The 27624-nt window shown below is 41.8% G+C and overlaps 1 protein-coding gene across 1 annotated transcript in view; it reads right to left on the bottom strand.

Annotated features, from left to right (window-relative positions):
• Positions 1–1357: 1357 nt before the first annotated feature.
• SEMA3C (semaphorin 3C) overlaps positions 1358–27624 on the bottom strand; it is a 130091-nt gene continuing 103824 nt past the window's right edge. The window contains exons 12-18 of the mRNA XM_028745576.2: positions 27356–27578; positions 20658–20746; positions 15898–15939; positions 14600–14757; positions 10289–10356; positions 8208–8338; positions 1358–6300 (exon numbers count right to left, since the gene is read on the bottom strand). Of these exons, the coding sequence (XP_028601409.2) occupies positions 5887–6300; positions 8208–8338; positions 10289–10356; positions 14600–14757; positions 15898–15939; positions 20658–20746; positions 27356–27578 (1125 nt within the window). The 3' untranslated portion in view covers positions 1358–5886. The remainder of the gene's footprint in view (positions 6301–8207; positions 8339–10288; positions 10357–14599; positions 14758–15897; positions 15940–20657; positions 20747–27355; positions 27579–27624) is intronic.

The raw sequence follows: 27624 nt of genomic DNA, 5'->3' as shown, positions 1-27624 counted from the left end.
TTCCCTACTTTTAATGCTAGTGCTTCTGTCCCAATTTCTAACGTTCCCTGTCACATTATGGAGCTGTGGCTTTTTGACTGATATGCTGCCATGTCCTTGTTAATTTTGAACAGTTTGAAAGAAGTGTGTGCTACCTCACAGTTTATCACATGAAATTACAATGCAAAACTCCTAGAATTTTACAAGTTAGCTGGTTTGCAAATGGATTTTTTAATATATATTTTTACAATTAACACAGAAATGAATTCTAAACCTCCACTAGATTTCCAGGAGTGGCTTTTGCATCATGTGAAAGGTGGCATAAAACACAGAATTTGTCAGGTAAGGAAGCATCAGGAAAACAGCATAAGCTCTGGCTCATGACTGAAATAGGCCTGAATGCCTATCTTGAAGGCAGAAATGTTTTTCAGTCTGGACTGTGTGAGAAGCACAAATGTTGACAAGGCCTTAATCAAGCTAAGATAATGCACCAGTGTGAAGAAGGTGCAATATTTGTTACTCCCTATGGCTAGCAGCACTGAGTGGCCTTCATGCCTCTCCCTGTATCCCAATAAGACTTGGGACCATGTCCACCAATGGAAAGCTGTTTCTGCAGATGTTTACCCCGTGGCCTTTCATTTGCTAATAGAAAGAAGTTACGTTGTGATAAAAGAAGGAATTAAAGGGAAGCAATCGGTGAGAAGCAAAGGGTTTCTGAGATGTTTGGTAATAGAGAGTTAAGTAGTAGTTGATTTTAATCTGGCATACTGTTCTTCTGAGTAGAGTACTGTTTAAAAGCATATTCATATTCTATTTTGCATTTCCATATAATCATTATTTGCATATGCTGTGCATCACTTCTCCCTTACCCAAGATTCATCACCGCATAATGTACTTTTCTTTTTTCTTTGGTATTATGCTTATATCTGAAGTGCATTCACTAGTCTTCTGTTGAGGGATTTAAAATGATTATTTCCAAATGGATTTTAGCCTCTTGGGTCCTGTTTGGCCGCCATCCATTGGAACAAATTAAGAACATAATTTCTGTCTCATTTTCAGCTCTGTATTACATGTGGTCAAATGTTTCTAGCAAAAGAGTTACCGTATTTTTCGCTCTATAACATGCACCAGACCATAACACGCACGTAGTTTTTAGAGGAGGAAAATCCGTAGGCATGCCACCCGTAGGCATTTCCTCCATAACACGCACAGACATTTCCCCTTACTTTCTAGGCGGAAAAAAAGTGAGTGTTATGGTGCAAAAAATACGGTACATATTCCCCCACAACGACCCCCCCATATCCCCCCATGGAAAACCATTCATAAAATTGATCGAACACCCTTTATTTTTCAGGCAAATAACATTTGGGATATTCAGTTAAATAGTATTCTGTTACTTTTATTTTTAATCCAAGGGCTACTGAGTATTCACCGTAATGGGTTTCATCATGCTAAATTTGTACACATTACCATACTTGGTTGAAAAAAAGGGGTGGCTGGTTTTTTTTAATAAAAAAAATGAAATACACATATCTACAGTAGCAATTATCACAAAGAACACATGGTTGAATGAAGATTTCAATCCAACTTTACAAACGACAGCAAAGGCGTCATAAAACAAATTTCGTACACACCGATGAATAGTATTGACTTTCTTTACATTTGGCAAAGTTATGACCAGAAGATGGCATTTAAAACATTTTTTAAACCAATGCAAATATATACAGTGGGTTGCTTCCAATGCCTCTTTTCTGTTCATGCAGCAGAGTTCCACGTGCACAACAGAACTCCCCCTTCCCTGAAGCCCCCTTCACACCCTCAAAATCTTCTCCAAACATTTGCAGACACCCCCCCCCCCCGATAGAGCAGATTTTGGGTGTGTTCAGGAAGACGAGAGGAAGGGGAAGTCATAGAATCCATTGGATACAACCCTTTTGTCAGTATCCTCAAAACAGGAAGACATTAAATAACAACAAACAAACAAACCAATATTATAAACATAAGTGTTCATGTTACGTATAGGGGGATAAACTCTGAACATGTAAAAACTCTAACGGAAACTACCCTGTACATGTAAAAAATAGGTTTGTTCATCACATTTTAGCAACTCTGTGTTCGGAGGTAAACCTGGTGGTAGGGTCTCAGGACGGAAAAGGCCAAATATTCCTAAGGTTTGTTGCCCTTAATTCCAAATGAGAACAATGACAAATTAATCATCACGTGAGTTCAGTTCAATTGCTTCCAATGGGACTCCAGCTTGAAGCGTCTTTGTGGGTGTACACACTTGCTAGGAACAGAACAAAAAATGAAAGGTCTGGTTTTCTTTCCATTTGGCATGTGTTGATGGTAACTTGTTAAAGAAGAGGAAGCAGAGAGCAAGAAAAATGGCCAGTTCCCATAATAAAGGGATGTAGGAAATCCTCCGCTTGCTTTTTAAACTTGTTCATAAATGATCTGAAGTGAGGGATGAACAGTCACACAACCATTTTTTTTTTTTGCAGTGGCATCAACTTATTCAGGGTGGTCAAAACAAAAGTGGATTGTGAAGAGCCCCAGAATGATCTCTCCAAGCTAAGCAAACAGGCAATGAAATGGCAAATGTATTTCCAGGCAAGCGAGTGCAATGTCATGCACACTGCACCAAAAAATCCTCATTCCACATATCCACTGATGGGGTCGTGGTTGGCAGCTTAATTGAAAAGACTGACCCAGTGTGTGGAAGCTGTGGATTCCGTGATTGGAATCATTAGGAAAAGGGTTACAAATCAATCCGGCAATACTGTAATACCTTTATACATAGCTATGTATTGTGTGACAACACTTGGAATACTATATACAGATCTGGTCACCACATATCAAAGGAGATCTTGTAGAGATGGAAAAGGTAACCCAAATGATGAATAGGTTGCGGCCATGCCCATACCTTGGGTTACGTACCATATGTACATATAAGACTCACTCCTGCTATCTATCTCTGACAAAAAGGGATAAACACGTTACTAGATTTGGGCCAAGCAAGCAGGCCTTGCCTCGTACAAGATGGTGAAGGAAGCTAGCATGAGCACGAGACTGGCTTCCAAACAGGACATTTGGTTTATTTCGATGACCCTGGGGTTGCTCTGCTCCACAGGCTACTGTAAGCAGAATGGGTGAACAAAGCCTTAGACACATTATTGCCATCTAGTGTAAACTATTTCACAGTCATCTATAATGATTATATTTAGCTGAAGACCTGGATTTCATAAATGCTGGAGATCTGTTGACGCTTGGAAGGCTGGAGTGGCTACAAATCAATAAAAGGTCTTTATCTAGATACACACATTTTTCATGCAGCAGGTGTGGGGGGGAAATGTTTACGTTTTATCCCTTAAACAGTCATACCATTGTAACTATATATAAAGCAGCTTTAAAAATATTATTATGGAAAAGAAAGCTCTACTGATTTTGTTAACTGAACCACACATATTGCCAACATTTTGTTTTTAATAAAGCATGTTAACTGTTGCCATTCCTCGGGCCTAATGGGCGCCTAGTCAGATACAACCATACTTGGCTGTTAAGAGAAATAAATTGTGCCCTAGAAAGCTTATCAGCCGCCGTCCTTCATCTAGAAGAAATTACAACGTTATAAATGATATTAAATGTTGTATCAACTGTACTTTGAATGTGCTTGGTAGAAGAAGAAAAAAGCCAAACAAGTAACTGCAGCACTCAGAAAATAGGACCTATAAAGGACCAGCGTTCAGACTATAGGAGGTAGCTTCATTTTGTGAAGGCCCAAAATATTTTGGTTTTGTAACTTGCGATGTCTCTGTGACATTGTATAGTTTTATACACACACACCATGTCCCATCATGCCATGGTTTAGTGCCCCTAAATGTTGCAAGGGAAAGGAGGACAACTCACAATGTGGACTCTGTTTTCAATAGCATCTCATGAGACGCATCAGGCGTACCTCAGTCCTGTGCTTTCCAATTGACAATTTGGGTGTCATGTCTAAAGCTGGAATGCACTGAGGAGCTGTGAAGACTGGGAAGCGGATGATGTAGTTTGGCAGAAGTGGTTTCTTCATGATCACTGGGAGAAGAGCAAAACCTCTGGTTGACAGAAGTTACTTGAAGGTAGAAGGAAAGAGTCTTGGCGGCAGAATGGTGGTGGTCTTAAACAAATATGCTTTACCTAATGGAGGCTGTAAATTCTATAAAGTCTCATAGAAGTTTTCAACTTCAAAATTATCTCTCCCCTCATTCAAATACACAAATGGGGGGGGGGGGAGAGGTGGATGTGTTTTGATACAGGGGTGGGCATATGATAGATCAGTGGGTGATTTGAAGCAGATCATCAAGGATTTCTGACACTCCATTGCTCAACAACAATGGCAACAACAAAATGACTTTCCTCTTAAAATTATACTGCTGACATGAGTAAAAGGGAGTGACCAAGTGAATTTTTGAATAGGAGGACTGCGAGCTCTGTTCAGTTCTGTTACTCAAAACAAATTCCTGGGCTCTTTTAACTCTAATCCTTTACCTCTGGATCCACTTGGTGCGTCTCAGTGTTCCAGTAAGAAAATAAGGTAGATCCCTCAAACCTGAAGTCTGCCCTCCTCCGTTTTAATGTGTTCAATCTCCAAGTCTGCTGGAGTCATCAAAATTACAACATTGCCAAAACACAGCTGCACTGAGTTCAATAGGACTGAATCTCAGGTAGGGATGGGTGAATTTATGCATTTGTAAGCATTACTTGGTTGTAGAACTGCATTGCAAAATTGTGAGAAGTGCAAACTTTGAATGATGCCTATGTATGGCTTCCGAAAGTGTGAATTAGGTAGCTTCTCCTTTCAATGCAAACTGAATCAAATTCCTCCCCCATCCCTACTCCCAGGTAAGTGTGGATTGCAGCCTCAAAAGTGCTTAACTTTGGTCCTATTGCCCTCCTGCACCCACCTTTGCTGGTTGGCAGATTCCCCCCCCCCCAAAAAAAATGAAATGCCAAAGGGCACAGGACTACTAATAGCAGCTCAACGCCACCTGCCTTTTCAAGCCCATGTGATTTTATCCTGGTTTTAAAAGGTATAGTAGCTGCCAATGCTCTATTCTTGCATTCATAAAGTATATTCACTGGCTACAATTAACTGGCTACATAAGGATCAAAGAACACATAGCACAGTTTGACTCCTGAAACCTAGCAGTTCTGTCCCTGGACTGGGAATCCAAAGGTAAGCTGCACTGAAGCTTTCTGAGGAAGAAAAAATATATTTAAAAGCAATAGAGTCACATGACAGAGAGTTTACCATGTCAAAAAAGATTGGGAGTGAGCTGTACATGTAATGAACCCCACTAAGAGGGAAGGAGATATAATCATTACCACTCCCACGTTACATTTGAGAAGCCCTGAGCTGTGTTTTCAATACTAATATGAGAAACGGACTTTTAAGTGCTTGCTTCAGAGCTTTTCAATGCAATGTACCATAAACAGAGACATATATGGAAGAGACGTTCGTACAACACTTAGTACATCCCTCTTAACCCAAACGCTTCCTTTCCTTTGCCACCAAGTTTGAGATCTGGTGGGTCTATTTCTGTGTCCCTTCTCAGGAAAAGAAAGATGGCATCTAAACGTCATGCAAGGAAGTGGGTTAAGGCAAACCATCTGGTGTTAAAGTTAAGGATCTATCTGGTGTCAGTGGGCACTTCACAAATAAATCTCTTTGGATTTGTGGTTTCCCGCCTGCCCTCCTCTTTAGCTTATGTAGGTTGCATTTCATGATCTTTTATCTTTTTTCAGGCTTGCTTTGCTAATGTTTTGTCTATGCTCTCAGCAGGAAAACAACCCCCCCCCAAAAAAACACCCCAAAATCCCTTGAGGGAGGGTATGAAAAAAAGTTTGATGCTCCAGGACAAAACCTTAGGATCCAGGCAATTGATTTCTTCGGTTCCTGCTTTTCCTGCTGTTGATGAGAGCCTTCAACTTGCCATAATCCCCTCTCATCTTCTGGGAATCTTCGGCCTGCTGGCCAAGTTGCCTCGTGTCTTTGCAATACTGATTAATCATCTGCAGTTCCGAGTGACTGAAGGCTCCCGCCAAGTCCTTTGGATGGAAGGGCAGAGACTGGAGTGAACTAGCCCAGGTCCACGGGGACCACTTTTCAGTCATGAAGGCCACCGTGTCTGAATCTAACACCTTGAAGTTCACCTTTGCTATCGTTTGCTTGAAGCCATTTTCCGTCGCAATGCAGTGATAAAGCCCTCGGTCAGCATCCTGGACAGAGCGAATCAAGAGCCCTTGTTCGGTTGATATGATCCTTTCATTAAGTTTGACCTAGAAGACAGACAGATAGCATGTGCTCTAACGTCATGGGTTTGAATATGACCAGTAAAAAAAGGGGGGGGGGAAGAATATGACCAGTATACTAAAAGAAAAATCCATATTTATCTAGATATACAAGATATACAAGCCAAGCAAGCCATTTTCTTTCCACTAGACAGAGACACCCTACTTGAAATGTATTTCTAAGGGAGAGCTATTAAACACAGCAGTGCCTTTAATATTATTAACAAATAAGTTTAGTCTTGTTTTTACATCCTCATTATTATTTATTAAAGTTATTAATCACTTTTTTGCCCTGCAAATTGAGGTTACTTACAATATTTTAAGCAAACAAACATTAAAATCATACATTAAAAGATTTCCCCCAAGCAGACAGGCCTGATGGTTAAAAGCCAAGATGATTAAAAACTCGGTTAAAAAGGAATGTTTTGGTTTGTCAGCTGAAGATATGTAATGACGGCACAGAGGCAAGCCTCCCCAGGGAGAACATTACACAAGCAGGGAGCCACCACTGAAAACTTAAGACCTGAAACATACTGTTTCTTGTGTTGTATTTCTGTGTGTCACAGAGGCCATTAGAAAGAAATTGGCGAGTCAGGAAAATCATGGGACTTGAACTCACAACTACATACCTCACTGGTGAGGCTTAAACCATAAAAACACATTTTCCAGAAGACAATTTCAAACTGGGGGTGTAAAGCAGAGGTGGGCAACCTATAGCCCTCCAGACATTTTTGAACTTCAGCTGCCATCGGCCTCGGGCAGCCTAGCCAGTGGTAAGGGGTGACGGAATTTGTAGTCCAGTGTTTCTCAAACTTGGGTCTCCAGCTGTTGTTGAACTCCAACTCCCATCTTCCCTAGCTAGCAGGACCAGTGGTCAGGGCTGATGGGAGTTGTAGTCCAACAACATCTGGAGGGCCACATCTCCCCCACCCCTTTCTGCTTGCTATTATTCAGACAGATTCATTCACAAAGAACAGGAGCATTTTTCCTCCTGCAGAGACATTGCCTGAGATTTGTAAATAACAATAATTTCATTTTTTATTTATTTAAGGAAGGATAAATATGGATCCAACTTGGATCCATATACACAATTGCACTGTATATCATAAGAGCTGAAATTTGAGAGCTTTGGAAAGGACAGTAATGGAAAATGTGATTACACAACGGTCAGGAAAATTCTTGTTGCTGTGAGTATTTTTAGTTCAGGCTAAATCCTTGCTACAAAAGCTTTCCATATCATCTTCTCTCTCGGCTCCTCAGACTTAACTCCTCTGTTATGCCTGTTGTTCCTTTCTCAGATTGGCAGCACGTTTTAACTGCTGGAGACATTCCCATGCTGCATACAGAAGGCAGCATCCAGCCAAAGCCAAGTCCTCACTGATTTCAGTGTTATAAGGTTAAGCACATTTAGTGATAAGAGGATGCCTCGGGGTGGGAGGAGAATAGTTCTATTTATTTATTTTGCAAACCGATCAATTTGCATTTCCCAAACCAAAACACAGCTATGAATTTTGTGAAATGGGTCTCCAACCAAAAATGCATACCAGAATTATCTATCTATTTGAGGAAAGTGCATACAAAAATGTTTATATTAGTGAAAGTAATGCACAAAAGTTTATTACATTGAGGAAAAGTGTTTGCTTTGAAAGAGTTTACAAACATATTGTGCTGGTTGTGGGTATATGCTGGTTGTATGTCTAGAGTCTCAGCAACTCAGATGAGTTCGGTGCCTTGTATTTTAAGTTTCATGCTACACTGCCATGGGCCTTTGGACACTGGTGTAACTCGAGAGAATATTCTATATGAACAGAAGACCCAGCCTTTATCTTCAGGGTTCCCAGCTGAGTGCACCCTCTTGCCTTCGACCCTCCAATGCTTTTGAGTGAATTTCTCACCTCTTTCCTTCTGTCATTGTCCTTCTGCAAGAGCCATTTAACGGAGGCCTGTGGCGATTTTGGCGTACACTCAAGGAAGGTGGTGTTATTCTTTACTCCGTACTGAATTATCTCTGCTGCATTGCGGTAAGCTGGAATGTGAGAGAGGCCAGAATTATGCTTCCTCCTGACTTGGAAATGCATTGCACTGTTTATAAAACTGGGAAGTGCATGATCACACCTGAAACAAGGAGGATCTCAGGCAGACAATATTCAAGAGCAAGAAATCCAGGGCAGAAACACAGAACTGGAGCTGTTTTAGGAAAATGCTATTTTATTCTATTAATAGCGTGGCTACAATAGATGGTTTAGTCACCTGGACTAATTCAGGATCCCATTTCCAACTCTGCCCCTGTGAGTGGGATGGAGCTGGTAGTAGACCACATAATTAGATGCTAAAATATCCTAGCCTACATTCCAAACTTATACCAGATAACTGAAATGCAAAATATCCATTGAGCTGTTCAGGCTTCATAATAGTGCAGTTTAGACAAATCATTCCTGATCACCCTTCTTCCACAAAAATTCACTCTTCCATTATTTGCTTTAACCATTTATTTTCAATATTGCTTGATAGATTACATTTTTATCCTGTTCTTCTTCCAAGAAGCTACGTTTCACACCCACCCACCCCAAATCTTATCCTTTTTACTCTCAAAAACACCCTGTGATGTGGGTTAGACCAAGATGGGAGTGACTGGCTTCGTGGCTGAGTAGGGCATTGAACCTGTATCTCCTTGATCTTAGCTGATATTAGTATAAACATGATTAAAGCAACATGATTACGTGCAACTATGGTATGCAAATCCACTTCAACTCATGAACTCACAGTTCATTTACCATTGCATCCTGGTTTGCTTTAACCATGGTCACCAAGAAACATGGATCCTATTCTTCACTATGTTTAAATCAAATCATGGGGAGGGGGAGATTTAAGATGAAGGATGGTATAAATAATCATAGTTAGGGGGACAATATATGCATGTACTGGATTGTAGTATCCGGAAATGGTTACGAATAGCTTAGAACAGCACAAACAGAAGGGTAGGAAGATATTTTGTTCCAGATGTATCCAGAGCCAGGCTTTTGGTACATCCTTAGTAAAAAAATATTTATTTATTTTTTAATTTTAAATATTTTGGAAGCCAACAGTAATTTAGCATTCCTAATTGTCTTTGTGAACAGAATGTTTGTGGAATCATTAGCAGCCTCCGGCATTCTATTTTTAGAAATTTGTGCTCATTAAAGTCAAAATGCTACAGCTTTATATACTCTTAAATATGGGATCAAGCACGGGTTAAGCATCACAGTTAAAACCCAAAGCTGGGGAGAGAAAACCATAGACTCTGAACAATAAAAGTAAATGGTGATTTTTGTTTTCATATTTGTCCATTTAAATTTTGTTGTAGCTTCCTCCAATGACCACTCCAGGATTTTTGGGAGCCTTAGAGAAGGAGCCTCTCATGGTCACCTTTAACAGCAATGGGGGTCTCTAAAAATGGCTGATCCTAACTTTGAATATATTATCCAGACGTACTTCCCAACCATTACTCTGGATTTACCTTTTTGGGAGGAAATCCTTTTTTTTTTAAAAAAAAAAAAGTTGCCAATTGCAGTATCTCAAGGACCTCCTTCCTTTACAGTATTAATTACTCCCCCCCCCCCAATATATATATATATATATATATATATATATATATATATATATATATATATATATGGAAACACTAAGGAAAATAACAGCAGCTGTACTCCATGTGACCATGGGTGTATCTTCATTTGTGATGCTGTGATACCATACTGAGACAATATTATTGTCATAGACTGTCTCGGGATCAAACCTTTTGTTTCTTGCATTGTTGTTGTTTAAAAAGATCAACATTAAATCTCCCAAACAAACGTAGCACATGAAAAGGAGAAAGGAATGCTAAAAATACATGGGTACTAAACTAATTTTTACCACTAAGCCACAGGGATATTATGATTCACTTATAAGAATGACCACATGTGTTTATAGCCCGTCATATTTCAGTTCAAATTACCTTTTAGGTTAAATCCTCGGCACTGAGTCATAGGGTTTCCATGCTTCACATCTTGTCTTCGGCTTCTCCTAAGATATTAAGGGAAAGGAGCAAGATTGCAAAAATGACTTTCAGTTCCTAGGTAGCTTTAAAAGGAAATGCAGTACTCAACTCAGGTTATTTCAAACAGTAAGGTCAATGAGCTTCCTATAAATAATTGCCCAGTCTCTATGAGAAGAGAAAGTCTCATTAAGCCGCTTTATCCAGATCACAATGAACCCTTACAAGTGATTCTATACAGTGGAAAGAATGAAAGTAACTTGCATTTCATCCAAACATCTGCCTTCAGGTTTCGGGGTTTCAACAAAATGTATTTTGAGCAAGGAAACTAGAAACTTTTGTAATACACCTAAATGTTGCCACTTTTATGAAGCATAAGCAGTAGGAGCAGATTGTTTACTTGGGCTTTCCATATAACACTGTCATTCTGAATGAACGCTGCAATGTTCTAATTGAGTACCACCCACCCACATGTTTACGTGGTGCCATTGCAATTTATGCAGTTCTCAAATACGATGGTATTCTTTTAACTCATTGCTCACATAGGTCCCCATTGGTTGCCCCATGCCAATGTTTCACCCTCTCCCCTATGCACATTGTGCATTCTTCCCCACAGCAGTGGCCCAAGTTCTAGAGTGGGAATGGGAAAACAAACCAATTCATGACGAAAGAACTAAACATTACCGAAACATTATCGGAGAAGCTGGAAGAATGGAAATGTCACTTGCAATGTGCAGTTCTGTATTGAATAGCAATATGAAATTTGGAGGAGTGGGACTTAACTAAATTGAACTTAAAGCACTTATGAACATAGGAAGTTGTCTTCTATGGACCATTGTCCCATCCAGCTGAGTACTGTCCGCTCTGACTGGCAGCAACTCTCAAACATCTCAGGAAGAAGTCTTTACAAGCTCTTTCTCTGGAGAGGCTTTTAAATTGGCAATCTTGTGGGCTGAACATGGGAACTTCTACGTGGAAGGTGTGAGCTCTATGGCTGCACAAAGCTACTATGCATACATAAGAGACACAGTACTATGTAAATATTAGCACCTCAGAAGAAGGATGACAGAATTTCTCAGCCAAACCTTCACTGAGAAAGTTTCTGCTAGTTGAATGTTACTCAAGGCTGGCTCAAGATTTTTTGCTGCCTTGGGTGGCTGCACTACGAAATCCATGTAGATCCACTATAGTCTTGTAGATGAACTTAAAGCACTTATGCCCAACTTCACTCATGCTCCTAAAAATATTGCTGTCCCAAGTGTCACCTGAGTTTGTGCGCAGTTAGATGTCACTATATAAACTACATATGTGTGGACTCATATAGTAAGATATTTAGTTGTATTTCATTATTGTCGCCTGTATTATGTAGTCCATATGATGGTTGATAATACTTTAATTATATATTTTTCATGGAAAGTATCCCCTTTATATGGAAGTGTGGTGATTTCCCTTTCGTTGGGTTGCAGCATCAACAAGCTTACATGGTTTGAAATGCCATGTCTCCTCCACTTCCCTTTATAGAAAACTGTCAGAATTATAGTTATGGATCAAGTTGCTGGATCTCCAACAGAGTTCTCAGCAGTGTTACAAAACTATAATTCCTACTGTTGTTGGTGAGGAGGGGGGAAATGACAAAATAGTTAAGAACATAAGAAGAACCTGCTGAATCAGGCCAGTGACCCACCTAGTCCAGCCAAGGAGAAGGCCGCAAGTAGGAAGAACCACAGCAACTAATTTTCAGAAGCATATTGCCTCTGACAGTGAGGGCAGAACATGGCAATCAGGTTTAGGAGTCACTGATAGCCTTATCACCCATGAATTTATCAAACTCTCTTTTAAAGACATTCAAGTTGGTGGCCATCACTGCCTCCAGTAGGAGCAAATGCCATAGTTTAACTATGCAATGTGTGCAATGATTAGGCAACTGCACTTTCTTTCCTTCAGGGTGGTCATTCTAAGGATTCATCCCATAGAAGGAACCTCTATTTATCCATTCATAAAACCTTGCCTTAACAGAAGCCAGAAATATGTGGTTTGTATCCAATGTTCGTCATACACAGAGTAAGCCCACTGTAATTTATGGACATGACTAAGAGGCCAGTTAATTTCAAGGGGTGTGCTCTGAGCTGAATTTACTTGGATACAACACACTGGCTCTTAAAAGAAAATTATTGAACAGAAATACTTACATGCTGAAATACAGCATGCTGATCCATGATCTTTAATACTAACAATCATAACTTGGCTGGGGTTCTCTGATCATCTCAAGAGAATATTGGAAGCAGAAGAAATGAGATGTGTCTACAAATTGTAGCATTGCTTGCTTGTTTTTTCTCTCTCCAGAAGTTCCATACACACACTAATTCATGGAGGAGAGGTCTAATGACAGCTATTGTCCATGATAACTATGTTCTGCCTTCAGACTTAAGAGGCTCTTGTGCTCAAATCTTGTTTGTGGGTTTCTCATGGGCACCTGGTTGGCCACTGTGAGAGAACAGGATGATGGTGGACTAGTGGAGCCATGAGACTGCTCCAGCAAGCATTTATGTTCATACTGAAATCTGCATTTTAAAGGAGCCTATAACCCTGGTGAAGAATGGACAAGTAGAAACATTTGTCAAGAAAGATGTGTCATGAGTGTATTTTGGAAATAAGGACATGATCAGATATCCTGAAGTTCTGTTTTGGGAACAAAATTTAGTAGGAATCCAAAGGGCAAAGGAATAACAAATGCAGCCTACATAAAAGCTACTACTACTGTCTAGACTTTGAGACTTGACTTCACTCCAATTACTGATGTTTTCTCAATCATAATCTGTTGTGTTTTTTTAAGATAAAGGAACAACTTATTTCCTAAACATATGAAAACCAGACTTCATTCAATATGCATTTATTTTTTTCTCCCCTCTATAAAAAGCAAAGGATACACAAAACATTATCTCAACTAGATGATGTATTCTGCTAACATGCTGGAGGTATTAAGAAATCCATAGGCATTTGTAAATGTTTGGCTAGCTTCAGTCCACACCTATACTATACTTGGCAATTGGATAGAAGCATCTGAAACCAGCAATTGCCATCCATCCCTTGTAGGAAGGACATGTTGCCTTATTCCAAAGCACCAGAGCACCGCTGGGAAATAAAGTAACTATAGTAACACAGGGAACTAAAGTAATGCTCTGTGTCTTAGCTTCCAGAATAGACAAGGCTTTATTGAGCCTTATTTTTGATATGGCTTTAATACCACTTCCAAATGCTAGCAGAGAAAAGAACTTAGTATTGATGAATGCAGTTGCTCATTGGCAGGCATTTGCTCATTTCAGAATAGGATGTAAATGAGAGATAGTAATGGCTCGGGGATGAGAGCACATCTTTGGCTCACAAAATGGAGCCTATCAGCCACCAGGTAAGATGGTTCCCTAGGGACTTGTGAAATCACAGGAACAAAAGAAGCTTCCTTATACTGAATAAGGCTAATGATCCAGCTGGCTTAGTGAAGTCTATACTGATTGGCAGCTGCTCTCCAGGATTTCAGACTGGGATCTGTCAGGTTGAAAACTCCTCAATAAAGCAGAATCAGGAAGGGCTCAAATCTGCCTAAATCATCTTCCTTGGCTACGTATTAAAAATGGACACTAGTATTAGAAACTGATGTCCTGTAACTTTAGATACTCCCTCCAGATAGTGGCAAATGAAATCACGACAGCAGCAAAAACAATTTCTGATAGTCTTTTTTTTTTTTTAATGTGATCAGTAAACTATTCTGTTGTGTTGATTATCTGTCAGTGAAGAGTCTTCTATGGTTCTATCCAATGTTGCATGATAAGCATTCCACTCATGCAACAAGATTTGCCCTTGCCCTTCCTCTTCGTCCCCTTCCCTCATCTCCCTGCAACGCCCAAAAAGCTGTTCCATTGAGGCCCTCAATACTACGGAGCAGATTTTGAGGGTGCCCAAGGATCGGAGAGGAGGGGCCAGTTCTGTTGCACAAGGGGACGAGTGGAATGGCAGTGTTGGATACAACCTCTATATGGAATCTGTTTGACGGGGAAAAACCAGGCCCTCAGTACATTCAAGGAAGTGCAACACCTTTGCAATGCAAAGACTTCAAGAAGCAATGCTTTGCCAGTAAAAATGGGTGGTATTTTTTAGCCTTTAAAACATTAACAGTGAAAAACACTCCATTCCAATATCGTATTAAATGCCTAGCAAAGGTTAAATGTTGTCTTATGGTTATTTTTTTCTTCCAAAGACAATCTAACACTTTGTCACCTTTTCCCTGTTGGGTAGAACCTGGAGCAGGAATTGCCGTCCCAAGCACAGTAAGGGTCTCTGGCGAGGCAGCAGTCGGCACAGGCCGTCCCGTAAATATGACAGCGGTGCAAGGAAACCTGGGTGACCCCTTCGTCCGAGCTCACGTACAACTGTTGCTGTTTGACAGGAAAGGGAGAGATTTATTTCAGGCACTGAGATTAGAAGAGGAACTTTAGCCAGGATGCAACTAATAAAGGACTAAGCTCTCCCATTCTTTAGGTATTAACAGTGAAACCAAGAGGTGAACTACCTATGGGTAGAAGGCCAAAATAAACATAAGAGATCCGTGTTATAATATGCCTATAACATTATACTTTCCTGTTAGAAAATACTTAGGGGAGAATGTTAATGCTTTTGAAACACTGAGGGTCATTGTTCTCCTTTGTCAGGCAGAGGGCTGCACTCAGCTTTGAAGATCTGATATGCTACTTCTTTCTAGGTACTTTAAAGTTCTTGGGCCATTTTACCCAGAATAGACCCACTGAAATTAATGAGCACGGCTAAGTTAGGCCCATTAATTTAAATAGGTCATCCTGAGTAAAACTTAGCTGAGTACCATCTATTGCCCCATAAGAACCATTATGCATGTGGTCTTCAGCTCCTATCCCCCCCCCCCGAATAACATGTCAAAAGAACCACTTTATATAATGAATGATGAATGCACATATGAAGTTGTTACCCACAAGCATTTCACCGTATATATGTACAATAGAATGGACACATGTAGCTGCTTTGGATATGACAACAAGTACTATGAGTACAGTCCAGCCACCTCAAAGCACTTTGAGCCCCCCTTGATTTCAATGGCAGAGAATTAAGCATGCATTTTTAATCCAATGATGTAAAAGAGGATGTAAAAGTGCTCATCTTTGACTGGGTTGTGTCCCATGTCTACATCTACGGAAATACCTTAATCTACAGCATGGTGGCCCACAGCAATATAGTTCAAATTGTATGAACACGGGAGAGTCTGTTTTAAAGTCCTGCTCACATATGGAGCTTTTTGGCATAGAGCATAGAGCAAGTCACTTTCTCTCACCCTAACCAATCTCATAGGTTGGTGCAAATATAGCTTCAAAGAGGAAACAATAAAATGGGTTGGGCCCAGACTAAGCCAAATGCATATGCAGTTGAAATCAATGTGGCAAGTTAGTCATGATCTACAATATCTGCAAGTTATACATCTATAGAGATGCATTTAAAATGACATTAACCCCAGACCACAGCTGCTGAATGAGTATTATTCCTTTCCTTACCTTTTTAGATGAAATGGCCATTGTTGTTATAGGAACATTATTCTGAAAGACAAAAATAAATGATAGCTCCAAATTCCAGTCTTCTATTTTGGTTAACCACAGTCATAACATTTTCCAGTACACAGAACAGCACCCCTTTCTTCTAGAAATACTTTCCCCCCCTTCACAGTCTCATCGTTTGCCCCTCATCATTCTCTTTGACAATGCAATGTTTGACATGGATAAAATATTGAGGCTATGCACATGAGCCCCTTGTCTTGACAACTTTGAGCCCCTCACCACAAACACTTGCAACTTAGACAATTCCAGATGAAGAGCCCATCAATAGCCACCTCAGGACTGAAGATAGCCAGCTTATGCCTTCAAACCATCACGTTCTGTTGGCAACAAATCCCTGTATTTATGCTTTGAAGATAATAGTAAGGAACATTTTATGCCACAGCTCATATTTAATTAGCACGTGAGGAGGATGAAGGGGAATATCTAACATTTCCTGCACGCAATACCTAACGTTGCACACAATTTCATGGTGTGAGCTTTAGATTATCGATGGAAAACGTCAGCATTAAAAACGAAGTGTTGCTCTGTTTGACGTTTTGTTTGCATTTGGGTTATTCAAAGGACACATGGACACATCCAGCACATTGCTCTCTTTTGCTCCACTGGCCTTCGGTTGAACACAAAAAGGGCAAAAGACTCCACCAAAGTGTTAACAAGCATGTCATGTTGAATTAGAGAGACAGTATGCACTCTATTTGTATATATAATAGACAAGAGTGTGAATCATTATTCTGGGGCTCAGGGATTAACTAGAATGAGAAAAATGAAGTTATGGCAGATCATGTTGAACTGGATCCAGCTGCATGGAAGATATGAAGTGGAACAGACAAGGCGGGGTAGACAGAAGAGAGACTTGTGGTGGCCCATCGACCAATATTTTGACCACTTAGTATCTGCTGGTTGTTGGGATTCTTGCAAAGAATGCTAGGTGGGCCTGAGTCTGATCCTGCATTCTACTTCTTATGCATGCTCAGGATCACTGAAGACAAATTAGTTATGTCTTAATTGTTAGGCAGCTCTGTGAATGCACTGTTGCTTGTTAAGCAACTCAGTTTGTTGGATGAGAGGGTTTCTTTCTAACAACTGTTCCGCTGCAGCTGCTGCTGCACAACACAGAAGACTGAAATGGGTCCATGTCTGAAGACCATACTGGGGAACACTTATTTTGAAACGAATGATCACATTTGCTGTTTTAAACTTAACACTGCAGGTCATATACAGCAAATGTTGCACCATGGAATATCCCCCTCAACAAGAAAGGCCACAACATTTGGGACTCTCGAAAATGGCAAGTAACAGGGGGGTGACAAAAGTTTTCAAAATTTTGTATGGTGTTGAGAAAGTGAACAGAGAGAAGCCTCTCTTCTTCACTCATGACATTAGAATCCCATGAACAGCAGAATAGGACAGACAAAAAGAAGAACTGCACCAGCCAGGCAAACTGAGGGAGGCTCTGGTGAACTCCAAGGTTTGCAGAAGTACAAACAAAACTCCTCCTAAACTGTCTGTTTGGGGTGGAAGATGGGGGATATGGAAGCAGGAAGAGAATGGAATGGATCACCCTCCAAAATGACATGACCAGCTGGGACCTTAAACAGGAGCAGACCGCATCACAACATTTTGTTGTGGAACCCACTTGTTAACTTGTTTTGAACAGTCAGTGGAGTGAGCAAGGCCTACTGGCTTACTATAAACCACTTCAAACACACCGGTGGGGGGGTGTGTGTGGGAGGAACAGGAGTGGTTTTCACTGCCATTGCCCCTCTACTGATCTGATCTTGCAAAGGTAGCTGCTGCTGGACCAATTCCAAGCATATCGGCTCCAATTCTGGATATCTATCACAAACATAATAGCAAGGTGAATTCAGGCTCTGATTTAAGAATCCTAAAACCTGCCCAGACAGAAAGAAAGGAAAGCAGAAGAGGATCAGATAGTGACTATTCACCTGCCTCTCGGTTATTTATGCTTATCTTAGATCTCATTTAGATGCATGAGATGCATATTTTCCTTAGGAACCAAGAAGAGGAGTGGCAGGGATAATTAGCTGAAAGAAAAGAAGGCTGGATAACAAGCTGGTAGAAAAAGGTTGCCAAATGTTCTAAAATCCCCTCCGGCATTCTCTACTCATCTCTGGAAGAGCTTTCAGAAGACTTAATAGTCATGCCAATGAAGTTGTCCAAATTCTTGCCTGGAAACAAGCTTTCTGTGCTTATAAAACCCGCCTTGAAATGACAGGTGAACTGTACAGGCCTCAACATTCTTTTCTGGTTTGGATGAAATCCAGGTCAAAGAAGAAATCCTGGTTTCCCTTCCACATCTGTCTCCACTGCCCTTTCCATCTCAAAAAGCTGTGCCCCACCACACATATGCTTACCTCTCCTTCAAAGCTGGGAAGTGGCATCCAGAGTTGGGGGGGGGGGGCGTTGTTTGGGTTTGTTTGTTTATTGTCTCCCTTCCCCCTCCCCACCATTCCATCACACTGGCTAGCAGCATGTACCAGACTGTGAAAGAAGCAATTATCCCAAGGGCTTCTGATAGGTGGCATAGGTCAAATTTGGATTGGCTCAAAGATAAGCAGAGCTATTTCCTGATTTGGGGATGGGGTGTTAAGTCCAATTCAAGCAGAAGGAGGCTATTAGTCAGATCCTGGCTTACAAGTAGGTAAATTTAATCTGATGAGAATAAATTATAGCCAGGATTTTGTTCTATGAACTGCCCTGAGACCTCAGAGTATAGCATGGTATATAAATAAAATAATAATACAGTGGTGCCCCGCAAGACGAATGCCTCGCAAGACGGAAAACCCGCTAGACGAAAGGGTTTTCCGTCGCGGAGGCGCTTCGCAAGACGAAGTTCCCTATGGGCTTGCTTCGCAAGACGAAAACGTCTTGCGAGTCTCGCCATTTCCCCCCCCCGCTCCCCCCCCTTTTTCAAAGCGGCTAAGCTGTTAATAGCCTTTTAACAGCTTAGCCGCTAAGCCGCTAATAGCGCTAAATCGCTAATAGCGCTAATCCGCTTAGCCGCCAATGGGGTTGCTTCGCAAGACGAAAAAACCGCTAGAAGAAAAGAATCGCGGAACGGATTCTTTTCGTCTTGCAAGGCACCACTGTAATAATAATTATTATTATTATTTACAAAGGCAGTCACAACTGCTGAGAGTGAGCTGATGGGAGGCAGATAGTGCCAGATCATCTTCACTCTATGAAAGAGAATGAGGCAAGTGATGGCAATCTAATAAGCTTCTCTTCTCCTATCAGCTGTTCATAATGATGATCAATAGGAACATGTTAATCTATTCTGATTTCCAAACAACTAAAGGAAGACTCCTAGCAAAGTGGTGGAACAAGTATACACAAACTGGGATAGACATTTAGGAACATTGGTACACAAGAAGTTGTTTTATACTGGGTAAGATCATCGATCCATCTAGTTTATTATTACCTACACGGTCTCTCCAGGGTTTAAAGGTAAAAAGACTTTCCTGTTTTGCTCTAATGGAGGAGCATGTCTACCTCTCAAGATGGGAGCCGTTAAGAAATAACTCACAAGGTATCAGTGAAGTTAACTTTTTATTCAAAGAAACAAAAACAGCTCATCTCTTCCCAGTAGGTCTTGCCCCAATGAGGCAGTTGTGAGAACTGAAGGTCCCTGCTTCCCTACAGCTCCCTATGTCTCCTCCCTTGGGTCCTCCCCAAGTGATCTGAGAACTTCTCCGCTTTATCTGTCTCTGCTCTGCCCTGGTCACACCTCTGCAGGTTCTGGGACTTGTTCACAGCAGGAGGGGGGAACCCCCTGGCTTCTTCAGTAGCCTGCCATATTTCTGCCTCTTGGCCCCTCGTCTCCAGCCTCTGATTCTGGACTGTTCTCTGCCACAGCCCCTTCCTACTCATTAAACCCTGTTACCTCTTCAGTTTCTGACACCTCCTGCTCCTAGTCTGCTCCCTCTTCTGCCTTGGACCATTCACCATCGTCACACCACCATCCCCAGGCTCTGAGTCTTCTTTTCTCGGGGGTTCCCAAGCTGGTGCCTCCCCCCACTCCTCTGCAACCAGCCAGACACTACCCTGTTCCATTATGTTTCGTTATAGAGGGATTCAGCAAGATGATTATTTATTTATTAAATTTGTATACTGTCCTCCATCCAAAAATCCCAATGTGGTTCATAGCGGAGAAATACAAAATGACTGACAAAGCCTGGTTCATTTCCTTTCTCAACTCTTTATCCCAGGTCTATGGTTTTCTAACACCAGGAACACCTGGGCTTTCAATACATACAGGAGAGCAAAACTAAGCCGATTTTCCTTAAGATTTGTAGCTTGCCATCAGAAATCCTATCAGATCAACAAAAAAGCAAGAGAATTTGACATTCCTCTGCAGGCGGTTGAAAGAAAAATAACAATATAGCAAAAAGGCCCGTTTCTGGAAGCCGCTGTATCGTGGGGAGAGGAGGAGAAACAGTTATCGAAATCCTTTAAGCCAGGATGACAACATAAGAAAAATAAGCAATTTAAATGCAGTATAGAAGATTTAAGACTCTTCACTTGGAGAACTCCAGCCTCAAAAAAAGTTACACTGTTCCTCATTTGATCTTTTATCGAAGACATTTCAGTCAAACCAGGCTATATTAGATCAAAGTGTTTTGCACAGATGAAGACACCCGTGAGACAAATAAGGCCGAGGGAGAGAGAGAGAGACCAACCTTAAAAACTTCCAGTTCTTCTAAGATGAGTTCTCCAGTTGCAGAGGAGTTAGTGGGCAGGACTACAACCTTCTGTACTGTACCCTGGTCTGGAACAGAGAAGGGGTAGCAGGAGAGGGAGGAAAGGAAGAGAGAGGGAGAGAACAAAAAATAATTAAAAGGATGCAATGCTGAAAACAATAGATGAGAGAGCTGTGGCTGCCCTGTGTCTAACAGCATGCAGGAACTTCATGATAAAACCAACATCTTCCAATGGAATATCTTGCAACTGCTATGGATAACATCTTCCATCATAGTTTTAAAAATACTAATGTCACAATATCTAGCATAACAGGTTGTGTGTGTGTGTGTGTGTGGTTTTTTAAAAAAATATTAATATTTATCTCATGTTCTTCCAATGGAAAAGCCCCCCCCCCATTGCTAATTGTTGCATGTGTGGCTAGCATTGCAATTTCACTTCCTCATCCACTGCAGCCCTGATGACAACTGCTCCCCGCCCCACAATACTGAATGTGACTGCTAATCACATCATCAATGTTAAGTGTAGTTGGGCCCTAAGGTTTTGTGAAAAGCAACCTTTGCAGGCTAATTTGCAAGGCTATGTTCAGCCAGGGTCCAAAGCTACAAGAAGCATGAACACTGCCAAAAGGAGTGATCCTTATAAATCATGTTTTTCAGAAAGGAAAAAGAGTTGGATCAAACATATTTCTCTGCATGCAATTTCTGCCTATGTTACCAGTGGAAGGAGTAATATTTTAACTCCCCCTCTCATGCCCACTGGGCCCATCCAATCACTGAGGCAACCTCACTGGTATTACACTTCATGGGACTGGTACATCGGAGAGTGCAGTTGTAGGAAACTCCTTAAATATAGGAAATCTCCACCACCTTTCCTAAATTTCTTGGTTTGCCAAGGAAGAACCCCCAAATTCACAACCAAAATTCACTTTAGCTTAAAGGTGGTAGTGCCTTTAGGCCAGGCATGTGATAGCCTTATTCTTTGTTCACCCCCATGCAATATAGAGACACTCCCAAATTTGCGTACACATAGCTCCAAAGCAGATAAATCGGGGCTTCCCCTGAAATGCAAAAAACAGCGTAGGATAGGTGGTTTTTTTGGGGTGGGTGGGTGGGTGGAAGACTGTGGCAGGGAGAGGAACAGTTAACATTCCCCACCCCCAACCTGCATGACCCCAAGGCTGGTCAGGCTTCTCTGTGAATAGTTTTTGCACAACAAGAAGCGAGGCACGTTACTTTCTTACTTAATTTCAAGACCGCTTTCTATCCATCAGGATCACAGGGCATTCATTCATACTAAGGCACCAATAAAACAGTCTTTTTTTTTTAAAAAAACACCACACAATACGCATAAGATCATAACTGAGCCAGTTAAGACAACTGTATCATTAAAATGACAACTATTTCTGCAGCAAACTGATGATTTCATTTTCAGATGATTTCATCCCGCAACTCAGCTCTCCCATAGTCCTGGGTCTTAAGGCAAGGGTAGGAGAAGCCCACCAACAAAGGTGTCATGTGTGCTTCCGGGGGGTGGGAGTTCTACATGGTTGATAAAGTGAGAGAACGAAATTGACAGATCCATGCATCCCTACTTGCAGATGTTAGGACTACATCTCTTATCTGCTCTAGCCAGTCAAGGCTCCCAGATACCATTTGCTCAGTTACAGTCAAAGAACTATGACGGTTTACATCAGGCTACGGTTTGCATCACACTATACACAACACTTAGGTGGTATGGAACACCCAGATGTTTGGCTGTTTATGCAGTAAGTTCAACTTTCTAATTCAAGGGAAAAGTTCAACTCTTTCCATATATTTGTAATACAAGCCAGCCAAAAGAGAACGTTCTAGTCAGTATCTTCAAAAGAGAGACTTCAAAACAGACCTATAAAAGCCCTTCCCTAAGAAAACAAACAAACAAGTAAGCAAAAGACAACATCTGAAAGGACAAACTAAGCCACATCATAAAAACCACCATCGGCACCACAATGGTAAGAAGTGCTGACCCGGGTGACAGTTTTATGAGGGAACCTTCTCCTTTGTGGTGGTCCTAGTTCCCCACCTCCCAGCCCAAGGATGAGACAAATTACAATTGCTGTTCTGGCTCAAATATGCATGTCTGACCTCAAGGTCAAGAAAACAAAAAGAAGAGAAAAGGGAAAGCCTAAAAATAAAAATAAATTCTGCTTGGAACATTTCTGTCAAGTGAAAGTACAAGGATCCACTGGGATGACAAACGATGCCTCCAGAATCTTCTTGCTGGTCTTGACAAAACTCCCACTCTGCTGCCCTCAGGACTGTTCAGATGTTTCCCATCAGGACCATCCAAAATTATTTCAGAAACTTGGTGGCAATTTAGGGAGACTTGTGCTCCTGTGTGAAATGTTAATTTATTAAAATTATATCCTGCTGTAGCAGATCCCACCTTCCTGACTACCAATGGCAGCAGACCCACCGCTCTGTATACCACCACAGGTTTCTGTGCAAAGTAAAACTGATACTTGGAGACTCAGGCAGAAGTTGAACAATTACTTTGAATATATAACAGACCCAGGGGATCCCCACCAACTGGATTGAGAGTCTTCTCTTTCTAAAAGATCTCTCCCCTCCTGACTGGAATGAGACCCAAGTAGACTCACAGCTTCTACTTCTCCTGCTCAGACTCAGCCCTCCAGTTAACTCCTGTCTCAATACTCTCCCAAGACACTAAACACTGCCTTCCAATCTAAGCGCAGAGACTCCTTTCTCTTGTTGTAGACATTTTCCTCCGAGTGGATGTTACACACAGATCAGCTCTAACTCTCCTTCTTTCCCACCTTCTCTCTCTTCAACTATCTCCCTCTCTGAACTCTCTCTCAGAAGTGGCTCCTTTTATTCCCCTCCCCAGTGCTGCTCCACCCCCCTCCGTCTTGGCAGCCAATCAGAGAGAGGCTCCAGCCCTCTGGTAGAATCCCAAGTCACTGCATCACCAGACTCTGGTCTGGCTCAGCTGTCCATCACAGCTGTCCTTCCTGTCCTTCCTCCCAAAGTTGCTCAGGGTAGCAGATCTTATCCAAACCCCTTTTTGTTTCCAATTTGAGACATGCTGGAAGGTTGCTGCTGAGCAGACAACAAAGGTATATGGAGTGAAGCAAAAAAGGGGTTTCAATAAGGCCAGCACATTGTTTTTGGCAGGCAAATGTACCTGGTGATGAGCCTTTACTACGCAGTTGCCCCAGGGGTGGCCCATCCCATTTCGCCACATGAGGTGAATTGATAAGATGCCTCTTTCCCCTGCTGCTGCCCCCCCCCAAGCCTTCCTTACTAGGGTTGCACACAGTAGTGAAATTCTGGTAGTTTTATTTTTCATTCTTTTCCTAATGATCTTATGCATGGAATGAGCCTTTTCCCCATCTGCCACACACTTTTGTAAAAGTTATCACTAATGCCCCGCCACATCCCAGCAAAAGCCTGCTTTGGCGTGGGAAAAATGGTCTGATCAACTTGGTGAACACTTGAACAGCACACTGTGAGTTGACGTCTGCTAGACCGAGTATCTTTTAAATGGCCTCTACACAACGGCAAAAAGTGTGATTCACCTTTGGCCAGAGAATCACAGAGTGTCTGTCTGCATATGCTGGTGTCTCTCTGCTTTACTGTCTGATCTGTAAAATACACTTTTGTAGGGCCACGTTGAACATTTCTATTATAGCTTCTCCAGCACTTACTACATCCAGTGTCAAAAAATACTTTACACACCCTGTCTGCACAATTCTCGGAGGGAGAAGTCACTCCTCTTCCTGCTGCACAGATGGACTCTGAGGCTGCAACTGAACATTTGTGTTTGTTGGTGCTGTGCCGAAACCTCAAAATTTCCTCAAAAGATTTATTCTCCTGCAAAAGATGCTTCTATTTTTCTCTCTCATTCTCAAGAGCACTTTTAAAGTTCTCTCAAATTCCTTCAGCATTCTGGGAAGTAGACGATTGATCTTCATCATTGCAAGGTGGCCAAGGGTAGCATATGTTCCTTTGAACAGCTCTCTCTAACAAACCTCCACCTGCAGCTCTGCCCATGAGATTTATCTGCATGACTAGATCAAGTCCTAAAACTACATGGGAGGAGGTATTTCTGAACCTGGCAGGCAAACAACCTAACTGGAAGAATGACTCACTTCTTAGACTGAGAGAGACAGAACTGGCAACATTTCTGTCCCGCTTCGTAACTCATCCATGCTGCCTCGTGTCACCACGCTGCCAAGTCCCTCTTGCCCTTGCCAAAGGGATGCCGGGGCCTGTGCCACCAGCGATCAAGCCTGCCAGGATCACACAATGCACTTGTCAACACTCGTAAGAAGGAAATTTGACACAAATCTTTTAATTAACCCATGATCCCCATTCCTTTTGCTCGCTTGCTTTTTGTTGGTGATTGCATTCTCTAGCAAATCCCTTTAGCCCTATTGAAAGCACAAAACACTGGAACAGAAGAAAAAATTGTCACACCCTTGGGCTTCATTTATTTTTCATCAGTTATTGTGTGCCACCCATGTTCATGACATCAGAGACATGGTCGGTGGTGACATGAGAGCCCTTTTGTGGCTGCTCCCTTCCAAGGCTCCCTCCTTGTTATCCTTCTGCCAGAAAACTAAGACCTTCCTACTCAGACAAGTGTTTGAAAACTAGGTGCAGACTAAATATCTAATATAAATGAGATTACTTGACAAAAGCAAGTTCACACATCTCATTCAGCTTGTATACATATTCAAGGTACATATGTAAGAGGCTTGTTTATAATTATATTTTGGAAATGATTTGTGTTCTTATGCAGCTGCATTGTTTTATACTTTCTGGATGTTCCACAAACATTATAAAGTTGTTGTGTTCTATCTTACAGATCAAGCACTGCTAGGAGTTGTTTCCTTTTTTATCAATTAAAAAATTGGTGCGGCATGAGCAAATATTTATTCTGGAAGTGTGGCCCAGAGAAAAAAGTTTGAGAACCACTGCTTTACATAAATGACAGCAGCAACAATTTTAAGGAAGCAAAGCCAGAAGGAAGAGCAGGGACCTATGGAAAACACTTGCATTATCAGGCTGGACTGGAATATGGGTGGACCAGTTCAAAGAAAGGGGAGCCCTTTACTGGTGTCAGGGCAATAAGAGTTAGGGCTCTTCCCTGGCTACCAGCAATGCAAATCATGTCGGAGTGTGTGGCGTCACACTGACAAGCCCCACAGACCTTAGTCCTGTTTACATGCTTCCATGAGCTGGAGTGTGAATTTGTGAGGGGTGGGGGTCATGCAGGGCTAACAGAGAGTGAACAGCCCCCCTTACATTTTGGTAGATGTGTCCGGCGCTGCCTTAACCTGATTATTAGGAGAGAAGCCTTGTTTAGCCACTGGTGCTCTGAGAGAATGTTCTTTTAACGGTTGTTAGTAATTAACAAAATGTTGGGCAGCGTGAACAAGGAGGGAGGGCTCAGATAATGCAGTGGATGTAGCGAGGAGGAGAAAGGTGGCCTTGCTCTCAGAACACTGTCTCCACATGCAGCCTTTTCTCCCTTGATGTGGAAGAAGGGAAATACCTCGGGTGGACTAAACTTGCCTTTGGTGGCTCTAAGCACCGAGAATCAAGCATTCGCCTTCTTAGCCCCAACTTGTCTTCTTGCAAGCCCAAGTGGCGTGATCTGTGACACAAAGCCCCTCTCCACAGCTAAGGGCTGGCACACCAGCAGCAACTTCTCCTGGGCAGAGACCCATCAGCCAACATTATCCATGCTGTGGCAACAGTTAGACTACCACTGTACGTGCTATATTTGGATGGGGCTTCCTTCAGTTATCATCATAGGGCTGCTAGTTGCTGACTGGGACCAGCCAAAGAGACCCCATTTTGCCAGTCCTTAAAACAGTTGCACTGGTTGCTGCTTCTTTTCAACCTCATCCGCTGAAAAGGGACAGCTGTGTAACGAAAGTATAACCATAAGATTCTACTCTCAGTTGACCAGAGTATTGGCATGTTTGAACATTGGAAAGTGTAGTTGTTCCTGAAAGAAGATCAAGAATTTTCCAGGAGGCTACAGTGTGAAACTATGAGAATGCTGAGCTGGAATGCTGGTTTAAGATTTCTCCAGAGGTGACTATAGTATTAATCGGACTGTATTTTTTAAGAAAAACAAATCCAAAGCCTTAAATATGACTTTAATTCAAAGCAGATGACAACAATCCCCCCCTTTAAAAAACTTATTTTAAAACACTTTTAGGAGAGCTATAGCATTGATTAAGATACCTAAAGAATGGGAGGATAACCTCCTAGGCCTCTTTATCTGGCATCCATAACTCTTCTCAGGCCACACCCTTCACCGGCTCTTGTTTTGCACCCTGATCCCCCACAACTGGCTGCAATGTGTCCTTAAATTCTGATTATGCCTGTTGTTTGACTGGATAGAGGATAGAGATGGATGGGTATAGAAATTGCCTACTGCACAAAGGTGAAATTTGCATCCATTACTCTTCCCATTTTTGCCCCTGGCCCTAGCTACCATGAACAAGGAACACAGCCTTCATATTGACAAATGCTCCCGACTACCGTATTGGTGGGGATCGCATCCATATAACAGGAAAGTGGCAGTGGTTGATCCTGAGGGAACCTGTTGTGCAAAACAGATGCCTGTAGATTACTAAAACAGCAGGTGTTTGTCCTACCTGTTCCAAGAAACAAGACGTGGTATTTTCCATCTGCCGCACTGACACGATCGACAGCAATCTTTGTATATTTGTAGTCTGTGCCTGTGCGGATTATTAATGGCCTCTTATGGACTGGATAGATGGGATTAAACATCAAGGGATGGTTTCTGATGAAGGTGACCACATCATCTGGAAACTCCTTGGTGGTCCGTATGTTGGGTGTGAAGGCTCCTCCAGGACACTGTAAAAGAGGCAGTGGCAATCATCACTTAGTAACTATACCAAGG

This window comes from Podarcis muralis, chromosome 10 (assembly GCF_964188315.1).
Source record: "Podarcis muralis chromosome 10, rPodMur119.hap1.1, whole genome shotgun sequence".
Classification (NCBI taxonomy): domain Eukaryota; kingdom Metazoa; phylum Chordata; class Lepidosauria; order Squamata; family Lacertidae; genus Podarcis; species Podarcis muralis.
This window is presented reverse-complemented; position numbering and strand designations above follow the sequence as displayed.